The 21996-nt window shown below is 41.3% G+C and overlaps 1 protein-coding gene across 2 annotated transcripts in view; it reads right to left on the bottom strand.

Annotated features, from left to right (window-relative positions):
- Window positions 1-4326: 4326 nt before the first annotated feature.
- Window positions 4327-21996, bottom strand: part of Wdr26 (WD repeat domain 26) — a 41580-nt gene continuing 23910 nt past the window's right edge. For both annotated transcript variants that reach the window (XM_021246461.2, XM_087209842.1), the window contains exons 8-14: window positions 21451-21591; window positions 17889-18008; window positions 15772-15917; window positions 15392-15470; window positions 15011-15140; window positions 11493-11678; window positions 4327-8718 (exon numbers count right to left, since the gene is read on the bottom strand). In XM_021246461.2, the coding sequence (XP_021102120.2) occupies window positions 8693-8718; window positions 11493-11678; window positions 15011-15140; window positions 15392-15470; window positions 15772-15917; window positions 17889-18008; window positions 21451-21591 (828 nt within the window). In that variant the 3' untranslated portion in view covers window positions 4327-8692. The remainder of the gene's footprint in view (window positions 8719-11492; window positions 11679-15010; window positions 15141-15391; window positions 15471-15771; window positions 15918-17888; window positions 18009-21450; window positions 21592-21996) is intronic.

Below are 21996 nucleotides of genomic sequence, written 5' to 3'. Positions count from 1 at the left end.
GCCATACTTTTCATGAATACTCCAAAAGGCAGAAGCCGCTGTTTTGCTAATGACAAGGTCGCTCAAAGCCTTGGGTGAGCACAAAGCTATCTTGACACTACACACCAGGTGCTCTCTAGAAAAAGACCCTTGGGAGAGGCTGCTTTCATCTCCCTTTGCTGCATCAGTCGTGGAGGAACATGGTTTCATCTCCTAGTTCTCATTAAACATTCGAACCTACTTGCATCAAAATGTGTTGGCTAACAAATACTCTCCTCTTTCCTAAAGAGATACACTCCCATAAACATTAGAACTTTGTTAAAACTTGAATCAGTTTAACAAAGTTAAGCTCCCTTTCTTAAAATGTGCCTCCTGTCAGGTATCTGTCAGGTAACAGGGACGAAACCAGCCGTCCTGTCAGCAGAGTGCTCACCCTTGAGCTGGGCCCCAGCCTGGCACTGTGACTGAGGCACAGGCAACCCTGCCGACACTCTCCAGCCCCTCCTCACTCCTGTGCACCTGGGAATACCTGCTCCGTGTCACCTCCCTTTTGCTGCTCTAGGAACCATGTACTTGGGACAGGAGGCTGGCACTTAAGCAAGGAGTTTGAGACAAAATACCCGACACCCAGTTAAAGGAGGAAAGGTTTATTTAGCTCAGTTTGTGGAGTTCACAGTTGGCTGGCTCCAACGCCAGGTGGCATGGCAGAGGGACACTGCAGAGAAGGGAGCAGGCAGTAAGCAACACGCAAGAGGCAATGACCCTTTGAGTCCCTTATCCAGCCCACCCACCCTTAGGAGAATTGCCCTCACACCCAGGTGGGGCACCCTAAATCCTGCCCAGAACTGCCAAACTAATCAGTGGACCAACTTAGTGCCACACACCCTAGATCCAGCCACCTCTGAAAGAGCCCCACCTATGACTGCAGGAGGCTCTGGGGGACATCTGGACACAGCCATAACAATCCTCATTCGCTGAAATTGCTAATCTTGCAGGGAGAGGTAGTTGGACGAGAAACAACTTTCTGTACCCCGATGTCTCATCACCTGATGTGATCTGCAGCAGCTGGTCTCACAGGCCAACCAGATGCCAATGGAGCGAGCGCTGAGCCCACCAGCTGGGCAGAAGGCAGCGTGTCCAGTGCTGTCTGCCATAGAGGAGGTCCACGGGGGTGGGGGGTGGCGGTATGGCTCTGGGAATGGACGAACTTCTAGGAGCACAACAGGCATAAACCACACTAGTTGGCTATTTTCTCCTTATGGGCTGCAATAACCCTTTTATCCACAACCCACTATCTTCCCTGAGCACCCTGACACAAATGCCAAACATCATTACATCTGTCACATTCTGTGTCTCAAAACTTAGTCGTCTGTTCACATTGAGAACCACATAATATACTGTAACCAAATATATTGAATTTGGTTAATGGCTCTGAAATATCTTTTTTTAAGGGTCCTCATCTTTTCTTTCCAACTTCTTAAACAGGTCATCTAACATACTCATTGAATCACTGTAGGACCTGTAATGTTCCCAATTCTGCCTTGTCTTCCCTCAGGCACTTTCAAACTACTCTTAATTTTACTACATACGATGCTATTCAGTGAGCTGCTTATTAGCTGCTTTTACAGATGGGACTAAGCTTTGATGTGCTAAGTAACAACTTACACTGAGTGACAGGATTTATATTCAGGTCTGACAACTCCAAAATACACGATTTTTTATGAGATAGGGTCTACGTAGTTCAGGCTGACCTTGAACTCATGGCAATCCTCCTGCCTAGGCTCTGGAGTGCTGGGATCATAGGTGTGCACACTACAACCAGCAAAGAACCCATGATTTTAACTACCTACCTATGAATTCACAAAATGATTTGCAGATACTCAAATTTGCTATGATGCATCTGTCTACCTACTTTGATTGCCTTAGTTGTATGCAGAAATCTGCATTTCAAGTGTCATCATCTGTGAATTGAGCAGTTAATGAGAATCAGCAAAGTAGGGCCTTAAACTCTTCACCTCCCTGCAACAAGTTTTAAGTCAATTTTTCCAAGTTAAGTGGCCATACATAGACCAAGGGAATACTGATTATATGGTGTCGTGACTAAAAACAAGCAATGAGACACTCAGGTTTGAATCTGAGCTGCTTTTATTTTTTTTGGTACTGTAAATCAAACTCAGGATCTTGCACTTGCCAGGCAGGCACGGCACCACTGAGCTACATCCCTGGCCCCTGAGTCTGAGCTGCTTAATCCTCTTCCCTTCATTAACAAAATGGGAATTAACGAGTACCGGGCCCACACAGCTATCTGGCATGCACAGAAATGTGAGACTCACCCAGTAGCAGACAAATGCGTTCTTACTCTGCTGCTCCCGGAGGGTCTGCACTCACGTGGGCCAGCCCTTCTCACACAGAACTTGCCTGTTTCTAATGCGTGGTCTTGTCTTTGCAGTACACACAATGCTACAGTACGGTAAGTGAACTGGTGCCAGGTGGACACTGTATAATTAGTTGGGGTGTTAAACAAATTCCCGCTCTTTCCTTTGACTCAAGGTCTGAAAATGGCTTTAGGAATCTGAAATCTGGTAAGAGTCCCAAGTTGGGTCATATGCACTTGGAATCAGGACTGAGTCACATGCTTCAGCAGCAATAAACTTTGTTTCCTAAGCCAGAGTTTAACGAAGTGAGCAGGACCCAGGCACGCTGCCATGCACCTCAAGCACTCCTGCTGTGGCCTTGTACCAAGCAGTGCAAGGGAAGACAGGAAGGAAATGAAAGCCAGGGTGCTTTGGCATCTTCATGAACACATAACAGAAACTGACTGAAAGGTCTTTCTACCCAAACTACCCATGGGGCAAGAGCCAGCCTCATGTGCTCACAGGGAAAGGGACATCTACAATGGTTTTCAAGCCATAGCATTAAGAACCAAAAGATACTTTGCTTTCTACCAGAAAGAAATGCATCTGTCTCTTCTCTTAAATGACTTTTAGTTTTTGTTGTTTATCATAAAATCAAAGATCACTGACATTGTTCCAGTATGAGAGTGATTATTCAATCTTTAGGAATTATTTGGAATGCAACTTTCAATTCAATGTTTATTTTGCTCTTTAACTATATAGCAAAGAAAATGGGAGAACATTTTGCATATTCATTCATTTGAATTCTACATAAGGTCTATGGCCATCCATGTTTTAAAATTTTTTCCTGAGGCTATGAAAGAATTTTAAGAAGTCTCATGCCGTGACATGTGAGGGACTCAGGTACAGAGTTGAATCAACTTGAATAGTGAGGAGAGCAGCCAGTAATTCACATCTAAGAGGAATTAAAACCTCACTGAAAATCTGCTGCTTGGCCCTGTTTTCCACCTTAGCTATAACAGCACGCCGATTCACCAGTTTTAACTACCTGATTAGAATACTGTCTTCCTATAGGGTGTGCTAACGGCCACAAAAGCTGACAGACAAGGCTGAAGAACACAAGTAGGGAAGCTTCTGCCAGAGGAGGCTGCAAATGGCAGGACACACGGGCACTTCCATCGCACTGAGGACCAGTCTTCCACTCACCCATCTTAGGGTGGTCCAAGCACCAATTCCCACACGTGAACTTCCTCTTTATGTCCACCCTGAGGTGTAAACACCTTACAGCTCACTTCCATAGTAACTCATCCTAATGAGGAATTGGGGCTTTTGTCATAAATACAAAAAGGAGCATAGGTTTGGACACACTGAATGCTTTCTCCGAGGAAGGCTTTAGAGAACTGCTAACACCTTCAAGGAAATCCTTAGAAAACTAGGTTATTCTACTAATTGTGCCATGGACTTCACTTCAAACTGGAAATACGTATTTCTCTACTCATCAACATATCCAATGGTTAAATGAAATTCAGATGTAGTAATATTTGAACAAAATGAGGCAAGTAATTCCTTTAGAATGCAGTGCCCCTAAGCTTAACTTACCCAGGGCTGACATCCCAGCACCCGGAATCCACTCTCAAGCCTGAGGTAAACAGAGGCCAAGGGCAGCATGCCACATATTTTAGGTAATCATGGTACTACGTACACAGATTCTGTACTCAGATGAATGCATAAGGAGATGTAGTACACCAAGAATCAGTTATTCATTCTGTTTATTGGACTGAAAGAAAAGGAATATGAATGACTGGTTAAGTGCTGGTCACTGACATGGAAAAAGCTTATTTAAAAAAAAAAAAATCTCAGTAAGGCAAATCAAAGTTAATGTAGTTTCAATTGAACAAAAATTGTAGAGACAATGTAATATGCTACATATTTATAAAAGTCAAAAGGGTGTTTTGTAAATAATTAGAACAAGTGAAAATAAATATCAGAGACCTGAAATTTTTATACTTTAATGAAATAATAAAGTGAAGAAATTTAAACTACTAAATATAATCTGAGGCAGTTAAAAAAAAACAACCCAAAATTTAAGAACACAATCCTTTGAAACATTTAATCAGTCCATAGTAAATAGTAATTATATACCAAAAGCTCTAAGTGTTAACTAGTTCCACCACAATGCCATGTAAATCGTGACAATTCAGAAATCTTGAGATCGACAGATACTCTGTTCTCCTCTTGATCTCTACAGCTTGGTTTGTAAGTCCCTACATGCTTCTGTGAGCTGTTCCCTCCCCCAAACACACTTTCAAGGAGCCAATAACACTTTTTCCATCTGCGCCTACAAATGTGATGATTCAGATCTAGCACAATGACCCTGACAATGTTTGAAGTTAAAGACGGGGGCACAATTCAGTCTTATAAAAATATGTCAGTGTTAACCAAACCTTAAACTCAAGGGCACTTCACATTGTGCACAAGACTGAGGAAGATTGACAAGAACCCGGAACAGCTGTTGCAAGGACTTTTTATGAATCAAGTACTCTCTCTCCCACACACACACAACATTCATACACACATTTTTATACCATTAGCTTTGTTAAATCCAGGCTATCTGGATTAGGTAGATAAGGGCTAGGTTTTTAGTTTTTGCTTTTTCAACTATAGGGCAGCTACTATAACAATAGCTTAACAACACTGAAAAATTTTAAGTTCACCCTGTTTTTAGAAAGTGTCTAAGTGTAAATTCAATTTCACCTCCTCTCATAAAGTTAGCAGTTTATATATTAAATCAGATATGGTTTCTAAAATGTAATGTTCTGGAGAGCAACCCAAAATTAGAGTTGCTAAAATCTAAATGAGAAATTAACCCAAAATATGTATACATTTTAGAGATGGGACAAAAAGGATATTAAGACAAATGTCTTCTTTCCTCCCCATTGAAAAGCAGCCTTCTTCTGCTGTGAAAGAAAGAGAGATAGGGACCCTTGGCCTGCAGATGTGCGAGTGACCCACAGGGAGCCAGGCTCGGGCTGGCTTGCAGGAGGCAACGTCCTAGAAAAGAAAATTCCAAGGCGGGGAGGGGTGGACAGAGGGTTTTCTATCAATGGCATGGAACGAATGCCGCTCCAGAGGCAGAATACGCCTAATTAGAACTCACCTGCTACTACTTGTGTTTTCAGACTAATATTGGCAAACTGTGGGGGTTTTTCTCCTTCCAATTAGCGGGGTATCTTAAAGGTAAGGTATCCCCTTTTTTGTTCTCCCACCCGATAAAATGGGTCAATTTACGGGGGCAGTGGTAAATAAAATTTCTTCTGCTCAACTACTTACCTGCATTAATATAACACATTTATGTGGCCAGTAAGAGCAACAGAAATGCAGCTGGCATCAATACTAATAAAGTACAGAAAACGAAACAGAAGCTTTCACCCCTCCCAACTCCCATTCTAACCCTTTACCACCACCCGACACCCACCTCAGTAATCCCCAAATCTAACATTTGACCATGAGGAACTAATTATTTGGAGGAAAAAGACATTTCATTTCATTCTTGCTCTAGCCCTTAATACATAGTAACAAAAACATTTTTTAAGCACATGGAAATGAGCCTACTAACCTGATTTTTTGGAGCCAAAAATTCTCCACTCTATCTTGATCTACGTGCAAAAAGTATTGGTACTTTTCAATTTTGACATTTGTTACTATCTTGTGGCTGGCTCGATAGTATTCTCACTCTTAAAGCTACCATTGTCTATAGCATTACTGTACATTTTCCGCAAATTTCTATGGGTTAGAAAATCCTGCCATCGGGTTATTACATTATAAAATCCTAGGTTACTTCATTTCTTCCACCTTTCTAGCAGTCACTGCATGGCAAACAAAGGAAACAGATGTTTACAGCAAATTGGCACAGCAAAGCACCCGTGTACAGGAAGCTGCCCGTTAGGGTTAGACAGACCTAGAGCAAACTCACCTAGCTGCTATGGAAACCTTTGCATAGTAGTCACTCCACTTCCACAGGAATTATGTTCTTACAGATGTGCCTCACTTTACTCCACTCTTTTCCAGTGTTCATTACTGTACTTCAGAAGCACTGTGAAACCTCAGGTCTGTGGGGGCTGGGTGCAGAAGAATCCGAGCGCCAAGCTGCCCTGCCCTGGATGGGCACAGATCTTGGCGAGTATTAAGATGTGCCAGAGCACCCTGCAACCACGTGCTACCGGCTGTGGAGCCCGCGCCTGCATCCTTGTGGTTTTTGGAGGACAGGGTAGGGGTATTAACGGCTTCAGGGCACACAGGAATCAATGGTTCTAACTGTACTGAGGTAAAGAGAAGTTGCCACTTAACTGTATAGTTACCAATGAAGACTTTTATTCAAGCTTAAAGTAAAAATTAATTTTAGTCAAGAAAACTTAAGTACCAAATAAACGGTAACATATAGTTAACTTAGAAGTATCAAAAGAGGGATTGATTCTCTAAGTGGTGGTCTCTGCAAAATGGAGTTTAAAGTAATATTTTATATGCCAACTTGGTAAAATAATCTGACCACGATTCGTCATTTTCTCCTACTATGGGCTTTTGCGAGAATGCCCACTATTTTAAGGCCAAATGTGTTTTCCTTCCTTGACTCCCTGACTCCCCTCTTCTCCTTGCTACCAATCCTTCCCTGTCACCCAACCCGGACCCAAGCCTTCCCTCCTCCGTGGGACCTGGAGGAGCAGTCATGTCATACGGCAGACTTGGCCAGGCTTTGAGGGGAACCGAGTACAGAGCCCTTGGGCAGAATTTACTGTGGGGCATCCCCACTCCTCTTCCCAATAAGACAGCTGCAGCCACCCTAGGTGTCTCCTACTGAAGAGCAGGCAGGGTTTCAAGGGAGACTGTACTGCACTCAGCTGTCATGGGGCTTAAAAACACAATGTGCACATCAGGCTTTTGGCTTATTTAAATTTGAAATTCTCAAAATTCAAAAGTTCTTTTCCATGAAGGAGACCAGCGAGGGAGACTACCCACACACAGCACCAGTGGAGAATGAGGCTCAGTATGGCAACATCTAAAAAACTGAGGAATATTCTTCAAATTCACGTATCTCTGTATGTCAAAATATTAAGGGCAATTGTCGGAAAGGACTAGGAGGTTTTTAATCCCACATTAAATATGTTTGTAAGCTCCTGAATTCTTTTAACAATCTCAATTAAGTAAGCTATGAACTTCTGTATCTGATTTCTACTCTTTTGCTAGATCACATCAGAATGACTTTCCAAGGTGAGAACAACTTGAGACGAATTTTTGTTGTTTTTTTTGTGGTACCAGGGATCGAACTCAGGACCTTGTGCTTGCAAGGCAGGTGGTGGAACCACTGAGCTGAATCCCCAGCCCCAGACAAGCTTTTTGAAAACCTAAACTACTGATCTCTCATGTTAGTACATTTAAAATTCTCTTTTTGGAGCATGAATTTCAGCATCAGATACAGAGGTCCCATTGGAGAGGAAACAAAAGGGGGAATCTTCAAAGGGTGACTATGAATTTCCTGTTCTGCCCTTCTAAGCACTGTCTCTGACTGTGGAATTCCAGGAGAGCATCAGATATACTGCACATCTAAGTTGTAGAGGGAACTGTTTTAAAGCTGGTTTAGATTCCAAATGTATACAAATGAAGTCACTTTAATCCTATAAATACTTCTTAATTTATTTTTAAAAAATTGTGCTGTTAACCCTTTTACGGGGCAACAAGCTATGTGAAAAGTACAAAACTTTTTGTCAAATGTAATATTGAGAGTGCTTTTGACATAGTTCACTGGTTTGTCATCTGCATCAGTATATACTGCGCAACGGGCAAGGCTAGAATCCATGAACCAAGCTGCAAAGATCTCAAGCTAAGTAAGGCGGAAAGATTTGGAGAAACAAAAGGAGGAAATTCTTTCCTATCCAATGTATACTCTTCAGACTAATGCACTCTTTCTATCAAGCCTTCTAAACTGTTAAATAAAGTTTTCCAAACAAGCATTTAAACTTCATTACACAGAAGAGCAACAAGAATGGTAGCCTGCCAGACAAAAGGCAGGAGGGAAAAAAATATATATACTGAGTTCCGTGGGTAAGCCTGGATGTAGCACACAGTTCTTCACGACCGATGGGTTATTCAACATGGTGTCCAACAACGCTCTACGACGCGCTTCATCTCAACTGGTTACTATGAAGCAAGGTGATGTTTGGCCCCAGTCGGGCTTCAGAAATGGTTCTTTTTTCATGACGAGCATGTCTGTCCAGCTATCAATCATGTTTGTTTGCACCAAATCCCAAGCCATTAAAATACGACTAATTTTAAGTTAAACAGAAGTCGTAGGCTCCAATTCGCCATCAACTATCCATGCTACTGCATTCCTCTGGTTGCAGAAGAGGTGAGACGCACATGTGGAGGGAGCAAGGAGAGAGGGAGAAAACAAGTTACCAGTTAGAGCTTCGAAATCGGCATCTTGACTACAGAATTTAGTGACAAAAATTTGTCGGTGCTTTCATCATCAAAATAATCAAAAATGTGTTTACCTCACTGTCAGGCTAAACATTACCATGTAATCTCATGATTATTTTGAATACTAGAGAAACAAGTGAGTATTATAATTCAATACTTTGAAATTCACCTTGAAATTGTGTAGAATGAGGAAATCTTTATGACAGTTCACAGCACAGAAGAGGAAGGAAAGATCTGGTGACCCAAGGTAGAACTGTGTGTTTCAACTCCGTATTTCTCATCTCACAGCTGCTCAGCTCAAGTTCTATGTTTGCACCCTCCTCTGTGTGGGGTGCATGAGGACCAGCTTCACTGTGATATAATTCATGTACTGTACAACACACCCACTTAGCCTATGGTTGTTATTTTAGTTAGCATTTTTCATGGTCTTGCTCTGTAGCCCAGGATGGCCTCTAAATCGGGGCGATCCTCCTGCCTCAACCTCCCCAGTGCTGGGATTATAGCCATGTACCACCAAGCCTGGGTGTTGAAGCCTACGGTTTTTAGTACATTCACAGGGTTATACAACCATGAGTACAATCTTAGGACATGTTCTTCACCCTCACCCGACGTTCATCCCGAAGAAACTACCAATCCACGAGACGTCCCTGGATTTGCCTATTTTAGACTATTTCATATAAATGGAATCACAACATTTATGTCTGCTGTCTTTTAATTATTATTATTATTGTTATTATTATTATTTTTTGGTACCAGGGATCGAACTCAGGATCTTGCGCTTGCGAGGCAGGCATGGTGCCACTGAGCTAAATCCCCGGCGCTGCTGTCTTTCAATTATTAGCACATGATTTTCAAGGTTCCTCCAGCACCAGTACTTGATCATGCTCCATTTCAACAAACAGTCCATCCTTCTCCCATTACAAAAGGTGGCAAATTCTCTTGAAATAAAGCTGTCAAGCGAAACATTTACGTGACTTGTGCTTACCTAGCACATGTGAGGCTTTGGGTTCAACCCTCAGTACTACAAACAAAAGAAAATTTTCTATTCCTAACAGGAAAAGTTTTCCAGGTGAGGGGAAAACAACCTGGAAGATAACCCCCAAAAGGCGCTATGTCGTCAAATATCTGCTTTGTTTTTTAGTTTCAGGTGAAAATGAGAATGTCCTCATGGGCACACCCATGCTGGTGCGAAACAATGGAAAGGCGCAGACCTCAGCCCAGAGCCGGCCTGGCTCGCACTGAACGGGGCTGTCACGCTGGTCCAACTCCCTGAGCATGCTGCGCACCGTGGTACATGCCCATAATCCCAGCACTTGGGGAGGCTGAGGCCAGCCCGAACTACATAGTGAGACCCTGTCTCAAACAAGGAAAAAGGAAAAGAAAAGCTCACCAAGCACAAGAGCAGCTCTCACTCCAATGGGGCAGAGTGCACAGGCCTCTTTCAGGGTAAACTTGCACAACACAGCTAAGATCTGCCTACTCGCATCAAATCTGTGTACTTGAATGAGTAACTTCCTAATGACTAATAAACTAGAAAAGCACAGATAATCACAAAGAATGGGCCTCGAAACTCAAACAGGAAAACAAAGAACGTAAACATTTCTGGTCTTTGCTGACATCCCAGGAGTGAAGGAAGAACAAAAACCGACACTCACAGCAGACCTTCCCTAACCAGGAACAGGACAATGACATAATGTCCTCTGCTGAGTCACCTAAGAGCAGTCAGTCACCTTTCTAACTGAAATATTTAGACCCAACACACTGAGGAAAGTTTATGTTTCCAGGTAAATTACTTCCTTCTGAGCAAACTGAACATTTTTTGTTGTTTCTGGAAAAAAAGATGCGTCATTTACATAAAATTTCTCATCACTTCTCCTCTCTAATACTGATACTATGTTCAACTAAGATTTTTTTGTTGTTACTGTTTTGAGACAGGGTCTTGCTCTGTAGCCCACGGTGGCTGTGAACTCAGTGATCCTCCTGCCTTACCCTCCCAAGTGCTGGGATTACAACATGCACCATCATGCCCAGCTTTTTAGGGTTTTTTTAAAGACAGGGTCTCTTGGGCCGAGGATTTAGCTCAGTGGTCCCACCACCTGCCTTGCAAGCGCAAGGTCCCAAGTTCGATCCCTGGTACCAAAAAAAAAAAAAGAAAAGAAAAGAAAAAGACAGGGTCTCTCCACGTATATTCCATGCTGGCCTCAAACGCATGGCAATTCTCCTGATTCAGCCTCCCAAGTGCTGGGATTACAGGCCTGTGCGACCATGCCCAGCTATTGTTCAGTTAAGCTTTTGTCTTTATAACTGTACATTTTGTATTTTGGAGTTTCTTTATGTACAAGTATCTCAAAATCTCCAGATCTAAAGCAGAAATTCTGACAGTCATTAATTATACTTGCTTAGGTTTCTCTGCCTTTAAAAGTGAGGATGAGAATTCTTCCCTGTACAACTCTGAGAAGTTTACACCAGATGGTACAGACAGCAAAGGCCTAGGTATATGGTGAATTCCAGGACTTTTCTTTCCTTGGATTTCTCACCTCCCTTCTGTAGAGGCCAGGAGGGCACACACAAAAAGCAGCTGCATCGCAGAGCACACTGCACCGCCACTGCTTGTGTAAAGTACTGCGTATTCCTGGTGAGCAGGACCGTGTGACACATGGGGAAAGCACTGGGACACTGGAGCGTTACCTTCGACATTCTGGTGGTCTAGAAAGGGGGCTGGCCCCCATATCCTGACAGTGCCATCGTCGGAAGCACTGGCCATCATGAACGGGATCTGTGGGTTCCAGCTCACGCAGTTCACCGTGCGCGTGTGCCCTGTCAGCTCCGCGATTGGCAGTTCACTACGTTTGTGCCAGATGTAAACCTTGTGATCTGAAGACACAGGGATTTGAGGAGAAGTTAATGAGTTGTTTTATGGAATCATCACTCACCACAGAAAAGCAATGTGTCCAAATTCAATGAAGACGATTGCCACATCTACACTGGCTGCTCTCAGTACCAAGTACTGTACCTTCACTGCCATCTCCTGAGGTGGGTACTGTGCTCGTCCTGTATGCTTTTATGGGATGGAGATGCAAGCACTGAAGGGTGAGTGGCATGCTCATAGTTAACAGGTTCAAACCCAGGCAGCCCTACTGAAGAGCTTACTAACAAGTCTAGACAGCAGGCTCTTAACTCATCCATAAGTAAGGTTTATACAAAAGATGATTTATAATCTTGTGAAGTGATAAAAAAACACACACAAAACAACAATATCCCTCCAGACTCGGTGGTATATATTTGTAGTCTCAGCTACTTTGAAAGCTGAGGCAGGAGGACTGCAAGTAGGAGGTGTCTGGGCAACTTAGCCAGAGCCCATCTGAAAATAAAAATAAAATGCTGGGATACAGTCTAGGTAGCTCAGTGGCAGAACACCCTGGGCTCCATCCCTACTGTGAGGGGTGCAGGAAACACACAACACGACCCACTCGAACTGAAGATCCCCTATAGCTTTCCTTGTGATCAGCTAATCCAAAATAAAACAAGACAAAATCTATAAACAATAAAACTAATAATCCTAGGTGAAAGTTTGGGCCCTGCAAGCAAAGCACCCAAGTCCTGATCACCCTTTCAGTCCCCACTGCTGACAAGGTCTGGGCCTGGTCGCCTGCAGGGGCCTGGACATAACCAGCCTTGTGTTAAGAGGATGCTAAGTGTGTGCACAGAGATGAGTGCTGAACAGAGCAGCACCTCGCATCACCTAGAAGAGGGGAAGCATGGGTGACGGTTCTCAGGGTGAACCAGAAGGGGTGTAAGCCGACAATGACGGAAGCTCTCTGAGAGTGTGTGCTGCCAACCGAGGGAATCTCAGAGAATTTGCCCTACCTTCAAAACTCCAGATGTAAGATAAAGAGTGTGCACTGTATCTGATTTCTCTTTCTGTTTTAAAAGGCACAATTTGAAGAACTGAGTGCATCTTTCCTAGAAGGAATTTGTTCATTATTTTTGAAATTTTTCTTACATAAAATGAAATTGGGGGAAAAAAAGAAAAAGAGAAGGCATATTAGTTTCCTCTTGAATTAAAGAAGTCTGCAAAGGAGAAAGATACACGCAATTGAAATATATTACATTTGGAGGAAATTACTTTTGCGAACACACGTGCAGGGAGAATATCTGCTGAAGAGGTAGCAAAAATAGGATCTGAGGTGGTCAAGGTCAGAATGACAGGCATTATGATTTAGTTCTGTTTGTTGTATTAGCCTGAGAAATCCACCATTTATCTGAGAAAAAAAAAGCAGTGTAGTTTTTCTATATATTACCAGCATGACGAAAAAGCCTGAATAGTACGACTTTTCTGTGGAACAGGTTCCCAATTGCTCTTTTCTTGGTACTAGGAGTCGAACTCAAGACCTTGCGCTTGCCAGGCAGGCGCGGTGCCACTGAGCTAAGCCCCAGGTCCCCCAACTGCTCCCTTATACTGGGACGCACGTACTTGGAGATCTGGTGGGTCCCGGAAATGCACTGCTTCAAAAAATGGCAGATGGGTTACTGTGGTCATTTGGGGAGATGATATATTTATGTCGGGAAATCTACCATCTTTACCTCATTTTTAACCTTAAATAGAATACAATACACTTTAATTACAGTATTCATCAGGTAGATCTTAGTTTGGGCTTTAAAAAAGGGTGTGGTCATCACTGGTCATTTGAGAGATGCAGAGGAAAACAACGCTGAGATTCCACCTCACCCCACAAAGAATGGCTGCTATCAAGAAATCAACCAGTAACAAATGCTGGCGGGGTGTGGGGAGAAAGGAACCCTGCTCCACTGGTGGTGGGAGTGCAGACTGGTGCAACCACTGTGGAAGTCAGTATGGAGATACCTCAAAGAACTAGGACTGGAAGTCCCATTTGACCCAGCTATTCCCCTGCTGGGGATCTTCCCCAAAGAATTAAAAGAATCATACCACAGTGATATATGTGCACCCATGTTCATAGCAGCACAGTTTGTAATAGCTAAAGCTTGGAAACAGCCCAAATGCCCATCAACTGGAGACTGGATAAAGAAGATGTGGTTTATAAAATGGAGTACTACTCAGCCAAAAAGAACGAGAAACTAGAGACATTTATAGCTAAGTGGATGCATATTGAGGCCATACTCTTAAGTGAAATAAACAGGACACACGTGTAAATACCGAATAGTTTCTCAGGTGTGAAAAACTGAAAGTGTAAATAAGGATTAAAACGTTTAAAATGAATAATTGATAATTTGAAATGGGAAGAAAACTCCAAAGGGGTAGGGGAAGTGGGAGCGGAAGGGGAAAGGCAAGAAGGGAAAGGAAAAATTATGAGAAAAGGAAAAAAATGGAAAAAAAAGTCTCTGTAAATAGGGAGGGTGGAGGGGGTGAAAGGAGGGCAGGGGAAGGGTGAAAAAATAAGAACCAAGATACATCATGTACAGGTACAAGCACCCGGTGATAAATGTAAACGTTACTGTATACCTGAAATGTACCAAGAAAAGAATTTAAGCAAAAAAAAAAAAATAAATAAATAAATAAATAAATAAATAAATAAAAAGGGTTTGGTGCCACTAGTAATAATAATGGTAGCCATTCCTATTTTTAAAGCACCTCTAGGATACATATTTTTAGAACTACAGAGGATTCTGGGGCACAATTAAAAGGGAAAAAAATCCACCAGAAGCAGGACTGAATATAGCACATGGCGAAGAGACTTTAGTAGGAACTAAAATGTAAATAGAAGGCCTAATGTATTCAAAACACTGAAAAAGTAAATTAGAAGCCAGGTGTGGTAGCCCACCCCTGTAATTGCAGAACTCAGGAGGCTAAGGCAATAGGATTTTGAGTTCGAGGCTAGCCTGAGCTACACAGCAAGTTCAAGGATGGCCTGAACTACACAATGAGACCCTGTCTCAAAAAAACAAAACAAAAATAAGTCAAATAGAAATCCACGATGAGTCTGGAAGACCATAATATGATTAGAAAGATCAAAAAAGAATGACTTATAACTGGTTAGTGACAATAAGGAATGCTCAAATCAGGCAGTTAATAGTGTACTGGATAAAAAAAAAAAAAATAGTGTACTGGATAAATAACTCAAAAGTTTTAGTAACACCAATTTGCCTGGAGATATGACTACCTTCAGAAACTGAAAATTACAGAACTTAATCAATCAATGGGAAGTGACTGGTAGGGACAAACTCACCTTCACTTCCACTCGCGATGAAGTCTTCATTATGGCCTCCAAAGCATGAATGAATCGTATAAAACCCTTGTGTAACACCTTGATACTTTCTTACTAAAACTCTGTCTTGCAAGTCCCATAAATGAACTCCCTGTAGGTAAAAGACAATGTAGGTATTATTCTACCCCCAAACAACTTTTAAAAGTAACTTTTGCCTGATGGAACAATTTCATTTTTTATTTATGCAAAACACTAATATTCCAGTAAGTGGTTGATTCTACACAATTAAGGATAGAATACACACAATAAAATTTAGTAAGTAGAATTGTTTCTTTATATACTTAAAATCATAATTAAAATTTGGATTAAGCTAAATTTTTCTGAAAATTTTAATAAACATACCTGAGTTGCTACATTTAACAAAGCTAATCGGCCATTTTTTGAAATGGTAAAAGACATAATAGGATGATCTTCTTGTACTCTGTAACCAGAAAATAACTTGTCAGAAGCAACAAATTAGTAAGAGTCAAGACAGTAACATTACCAGGATGTAAAATGCTCCAGCATAATTAATTACAACTTTGCCAGCAATCATTATTGTACACTATAGTCCATCCGATTAAGAATCTGAGTTAATGACTAAATCCCACCTGATCATCAGCCAACACTCCCAAGCAATCAAAACCAAAACAAAGAAACATAAGCACCCCTGCTCTTCTGAAAAAGCCCTACCGCACATGCCCTAATATAACTGCTGCTGAGTGGAAGCGCAGGGTAGTTACATGTTCCTGTCTGTAAGGTCCTCGAAGTTGTACCCCCGAATCCGCTGGTGCGTGTCCGACGCCAGGACTGTCTTGCCGTCGCTCAGGCACCACAGGCACTGCACACGCACTCCTTCCCAGGAGTCCAGGAGGTTTCCATCCAGGTCCTGAGCGCAAAGAACACTGTGAGCCTCGAGAGCAGGGCCAGACTGACTGACTCTGGCCAGTAGCTTCTAGAAACTGGTTGGTTTGTTTCCGAGACTGAGCTTAAACTACTTGTTTTACAAGTGTTTTCAGCTATGGAATTTGAATATGGGTCAGGGTTTGTGATGATATCTAAAGGCAGTTAGGAAGACCTTCTGTAAATCTATCTCCCTTCAGTAACCCACCATGCATAAATAAAAAATAAGCAAAAAAAATCTCCAAGTCCACATAAAGTGTCCATTTTAATAGAAAACAATTCAAACATCCCTTCAAAATTCACCATAGCCCTTCTCATCCATGGGCTCAGCACCCATGGTTTAACCAACCACAGATGAAGAATAAAGAACAAAGACTATATGTGTCTGGATCATACCTGAACACTACTCCCTAAACAATGTAGCATAATATCTATTTACACAGCATCTATATTATTTTAGGTCCTGCAAATAATCTAGAGATGATTTACAGTATGTCAGAGGGTGCAGAGATTTTATGCAAATACAGTACCATTTTACAGAGGGCTGGAGCTGCACAGATTCTTATACCTGAGGAGGTTCTGGAGCCAATGCTCACAGACACCCAGGGTGACTGTACTGGGACCTGTCCCATAACATTCAGAAGCTGTGAGGAGGAGGATGGTTACTAAGACATAGCTTTTATCTAGGACTTGAAGACTATTCAGACAATCTTCAAAACTCTGAATGTTCAAACCTCTGAGAGGCATTGGAATTCCCATTTCACAGATCATGAGAATTACCAAATTCTGCATCCTGAAGGTTTAAATGCTGTATGAGGAAGCAGAGTCAAGAGGAACGTACACAGCTGTCCTGTGCCTAGACATGGCCTATAACCATGCTGAGCTAATACAATACGAAATTCCACTAGTCCCAAGCCAGCTTAACAAAAGGAGCTGATAACCCATAATGGTTACATAAAAAGTCTTTATAATAAGTGATCTTTAGTTATAGTAAATTATTTATCACCTTGTTTAATTTTAGTCTTAAAAATAAAACTTGAAGAACCTAGTGGAATCATGCCAGGGAAAGATCTGAGATAGAGGATCCAGACAAGAGTAAAGACACTGCATTTGCATCATGATCGATCTGGTCACAGGACTCCCTACATATCTCTTTCTTTTTGGTACCGGGGACTGCACTCACAACCTTGTGCTTGAAGACAGGCACAGTGGCTCTGAGCTAAATCCCCGGCCTGCGTGTCTTTTTTGGGGGGAGGGGGACGGTACTGGGGGCTCTACCACTCAGCCACACTCCCAGTCTTTTGGGTGGCTATGGCCACCACTTTTATTCCTCAATATTTAGAACAATCTACTTATGAAATGCAACATTTTTTGATTTGTCACAAAAATTCAAATGGCTTAAAACCTCAAGAAAATTAATACTAATTCTTTATATTCCTATAAATTAGAAACTTGTTTCACAACAAAAATGTTTAGACCATGTTTTTCTAACCTAAAAGTGTGTATACGAACATATGAAATGGTTAACTAGAAGGATGAGAGAAAAACATTCTAGTGGATGGTGTTTATTTAATAAGATGGCAAAATAGCTGTTCAGATAGTGGTTTTTTTCCCTTCGGTACCAGGGATCAAACTCAGGACCTTGTGCTTGTGAGGCAGGTACAGTGCCACTGAGCTAAATCCCCAGGCCTTTGTTTTGTTTTTTTTTGAGACAGGGTCTTGCTGTGTAGTTTAGGGTGGCCTTGAATTCACTATGTGGCCCAGGCTGGCCTCAAACTCATGGTGATCTTCCCGCCTCAGCCTCCCAAGGGTTGGGACTACAAGCGTGAGCCATCACACCTGGTGCATATAATGTGTTTTACAAAAGATACTAAGTCAATCCATTTTTTTATTTAAAAAAATATACACTAATTTTCTTTTGATTGAGTGGATACTGGGAAGGGGCTTGCACACTCACACACTGATAGAACTGCCCACGCTGACCGCCTGTCACAAAGCGTTTCCCGTCAGGATTCCAAGCCACACTTGTTAAACTGTCCTCATGAGACTGGCTCATTTTCGTCCGTAGTTCTCCCGTCTACAAGGAAACAAAATTATGGATAAGACCTTGAAGATACCCCTCTGGAGGGAATATATAAAGAAAGAAAAACAGTATGTTAAAAAAACAAAAAGCATGGAAAAAGAAAAATAATTGGGTTATCCAGTTAGTTTGGTAACTGTAATCAGAGAAATGAATTGTTTTAACTGGCCTCACCAAAAAGAAAAAAAAAAAAAGGGCCAGGGATTCAGCTCAGTGGCGCAGCACCTGCCTGGCAAGTACAAGGTTCTGAGTTCGATCCCCAGTACCGCCCCCTCCCCAGGCAAAAGAGGACAACATTCAGAAGAGAAATTAAGGACTTGAAGGAAAAGCCAGAGGCTGAACAATGCCTGCCACACATGACCCAAAGAGTAGAGAGGATGAGATAAATGCCAATAAGCTGCTCATCTGGAGCTAATTACATTCATCAAGTAAAACATCTAATTTTTCCCATATCAAGATAATGACAAGCCTAAAGCTATATATCCAATCCTGAGTTCTCTTTCTCAGTCTAAAGTCTTTTATAAATTTTATTCTAAACCTGCAGTTAGTAATTTCTTAAGAACATTGTCAACAGGTAGTAAAATTATGCTCTTCAACTACATCAAGGGCAGTCTACACTAAATTTCACATTCCAAAATGCTCACAATATACTGGGGATGATGCAAAAACAAATTATTATTACTTTTCTAATATGTAACCTTTTTTTTAGTTAAAAGTAAGAAAAGAAAGAGCATGGCCATTCTACATTATTTCCAGATAAGTAAGAATAATTAGCAGTTATAACCCTTAGACATCCTCCTGTTACATTTTCTAAGTTACTCAATTTAGAAGGTAGGCACATACCATTTAACTAGTCTTGGTTCCATTTTGTTCAGTGATTAGATACAGGATCTGAGAGATAATAGCTGCCCTTGGTATAATAAAAAGTACATGGGCATAATTTTCCTGTGAGAAATGGGTAATCAAAATTAAAAATAAAAGAGTGAAAACAAAGGGCATGATTAGGCACTAGGGCAAAGCAATAAAGGTGCAGAGGTAACAAAGCAGAAAATCAGATGTCCCCTTTTTACTAAAAAAAAGTTCAATCTAAATATTTCCACAAACTCTGAGCCATTCACCTATTTACCTTTTGGTCACTTGACACATAAGAGAGTTAAAATAAAGGTTTAGAAGCACAAATATGCAAGCAACAGCTAAATAAATCCTTGGCATGTCCTACTCACACATGTTCTGAAGGCAGAAATGGTTGTTTATTATGTTCAGAGTAGGAAATGCACAATAAGACTATTAGATTAATGGAAACTATCTAAAACCACAAGGAATAATTTGAAAACTGACTTTTAAAATACTACTTAAGAACAAATCTAAATAAATAAAGTAGTGCACTGTAAAAGTTACTCTACAACATAGTTTAATTGTCCAGAAATTCAAGATCAACTGAAAGACTACAGAGGTGTGACAAATTATTTCTTTTATAGACTACGTATTTTTCCTGTGGAAGAGAAAAAAAATTTCGTCTTTTAGGGTCATAATCACTTCAAGCTGTTTTACTGAGAAAAAGCCATTTATTCTATTCTGTATTTTGCTACCCCTCTGACCCAATCACAAATAAAACACTAAATGTGAGCCTGATAAAAATGGCATAAAAGACATTTTGGGAATAACTGGATATTATGATTATGAAATGAAGGGCTGGGGATTTAGCTCAGTGGCACCTTGCCCACCTTCGCAAGTGCAAGGTCCCGAGTTCAATCCCCGGTACCAAAAAAAGTTAGTTGAAATGAATATTAGAGAATTATAATGTTCCTAGATATACTGTTCAGTTATGTAGGATAATGTCTTTTCTTGTTTTGGGTACCAGGGATGGAACTCAGGACCTTTCGCTTTTGAAGCAGGTGGTGGCAACACTGAGCTAAATCCTCAGGTGGATACTGTCTTTTTTTTTTTTTTTTTGGTACCGGAGATCGAACTCGGGACCTTGTGCTTGGCAAGGCAGGCAGCGGAACCACTGAGGTAAATCCCCGGCCCTGGATAATGTCTTTTTAAAAGAAGGTACGTGATTAGTGATTAGAGTATTTAGAGGTAAAATACATCTAATTTACTTTCAGATGTTCTAGACATGGGTGTACATAAATATGTAAGTACATATGCATGTTTGTATGTTTCTATGCACATATAGATACATAGGAAATATCATAAAATATTAGTAACTTTCAAACCTATGGTAGGCATACTCTTTCAACTTTTCTTGATTTATAAAAACTCTCATTAGAAAGCTGGGCTTGAGGGCCAGGATATAGCTCAGTGGTACCACGCCTGCTTGGCAAGCACAAGGTCCTAAGTTCAATTCCCAGTACCGGGGGGAAAAAAAAGCAAGCAAGCTGGGGTTAAAGCGAGCAGCTGACCGAGCAGCACGGAAATCTCATTATTGTAGCTGCCGAATTAGAATTCCGTCATCTTACTGTTTCTATACCACCTCTGAGTCATTTCTGTGAAGTTTTCTGAGCATGGGGAGTCACCTTCACACTGAGCTGCATCCCCAGCGCCTTTTCTTTTTTTCCTAATTCTGAGACAGGGTCTTGATAAGATGTCCAGACGGAGCTCGAACTCTGGGCCCCTGCCTCGCCTTCCCAGAGCACTGGGATGACAGGTGTGTGCCACCACACCTGGCCTGACTTTCATTTCACAAGTCCCCAGATTCAAAACCCTACCTCATCAAGCTATACATTTAGGGTCAAACCACAGCCTAAGCATTCCTTTGGCAAGGAGTTAAAAAAGCAAAAAACATCACCTAACAAATCATCTTTAAAAGTTTAATTTTTTAAAAAATTGTTAACTGCAGGGATTCTAAAATGTAAATAATTGAGTAGGCCCCATGTTGAGTTCTTCTAAAATGGGACCCCAGCTAGAAGTTCAAGTTTTCATTTAGAAACAGTAACAGAGCCCTTAATAAAAATAAGTACTGCGGGGCCGGGGATTTAGCTCAGTGGTTCCGCCACCTGCTTTGCAAGCACAAGAACCCGAGTTCGATCCCCGGTACCAATAAATAAATAAATAAATAAGTACTGAAAGCACCATTTTGCCTCACTAAAGTAGCTCAGAATATCAAATGCAGGTAAGAAGATGGCGCAACTGCCATTTGATTGGAAATTCTGATACAACTATGAAACTGTGAAGCCACCACAAAATCTTCTGAGGCACACAGCAAACAGTGCAGATTTCACAGAACAAAACAAAGCACCCTGAAAAACTTACTCATCACTCATAAATCTGGACCCTTGGGTTCCACTTGAAGAACTTCCTTTTACAAAAAAATACAATACAGCAACTCAGGCTAAGTGGGTCTGCTGTATTCACCAGGAATAAAGTTAGAGTAAGTTCATTATGACTCTGCCTACTGAAAAGCTACATCAACCAAGGGTGGATGGAATTCGCTCACTTGTACATTCCAAAGCCAAAGCTCCGAGCAGTCATCTGGGCCACAAGCAACGAGATAGTTGTCGTCTGGACTCCATGCAATGTAAGAAACACCATACGCATGTCCTTCTAATGTTTTAAGCAGTTTTAGCAGGTGTGTATCCTAGAAGGGAAAACAGACAACTCAGTTAGCGCCTATCCCAAAAATCATTGTTTTCTGGCACAAGAATGTAAAGAGCTAAAAAGATGTGCTTTGATTATACAAGATAATCCAAAGAGGTTTTCAGACCAATTTTCCCTGACTAAATCTCAGTTTGCTTCATGAAGATTCACTCACATTTTCTTATCAAGTATCTACGATATTGAGGCCACTGTGTGCTAGATGGAAATATAAAGATGACACAGAACTTGCCCAGAGACTTTCAAGAGAACAGAAAACAGAAAGGTGTAACAAGAACTACCTCTTATTTTTTAACAGCTTCATTGAAATATAACAACATAAAATTCAGCCTTCTAGAGTGTACAACTTGGTGGTTTTAGTACATTCATAGTTGTCTTACCACCACCA

This window comes from Heterocephalus glaber, unplaced genomic scaffold (genome assembly GCF_053883595.1).
Source record: "Heterocephalus glaber isolate CG9 unplaced genomic scaffold, H.glaber_assembly_v1.0 deba00001067, whole genome shotgun sequence".
Taxonomy (NCBI): Eukaryota; Metazoa; Chordata; class Mammalia; order Rodentia; family Bathyergidae; genus Heterocephalus; species Heterocephalus glaber.
Note: the sequence above shows the minus strand (reverse complement) of the source record. Positions and strands in the feature narration are given on the sequence as shown.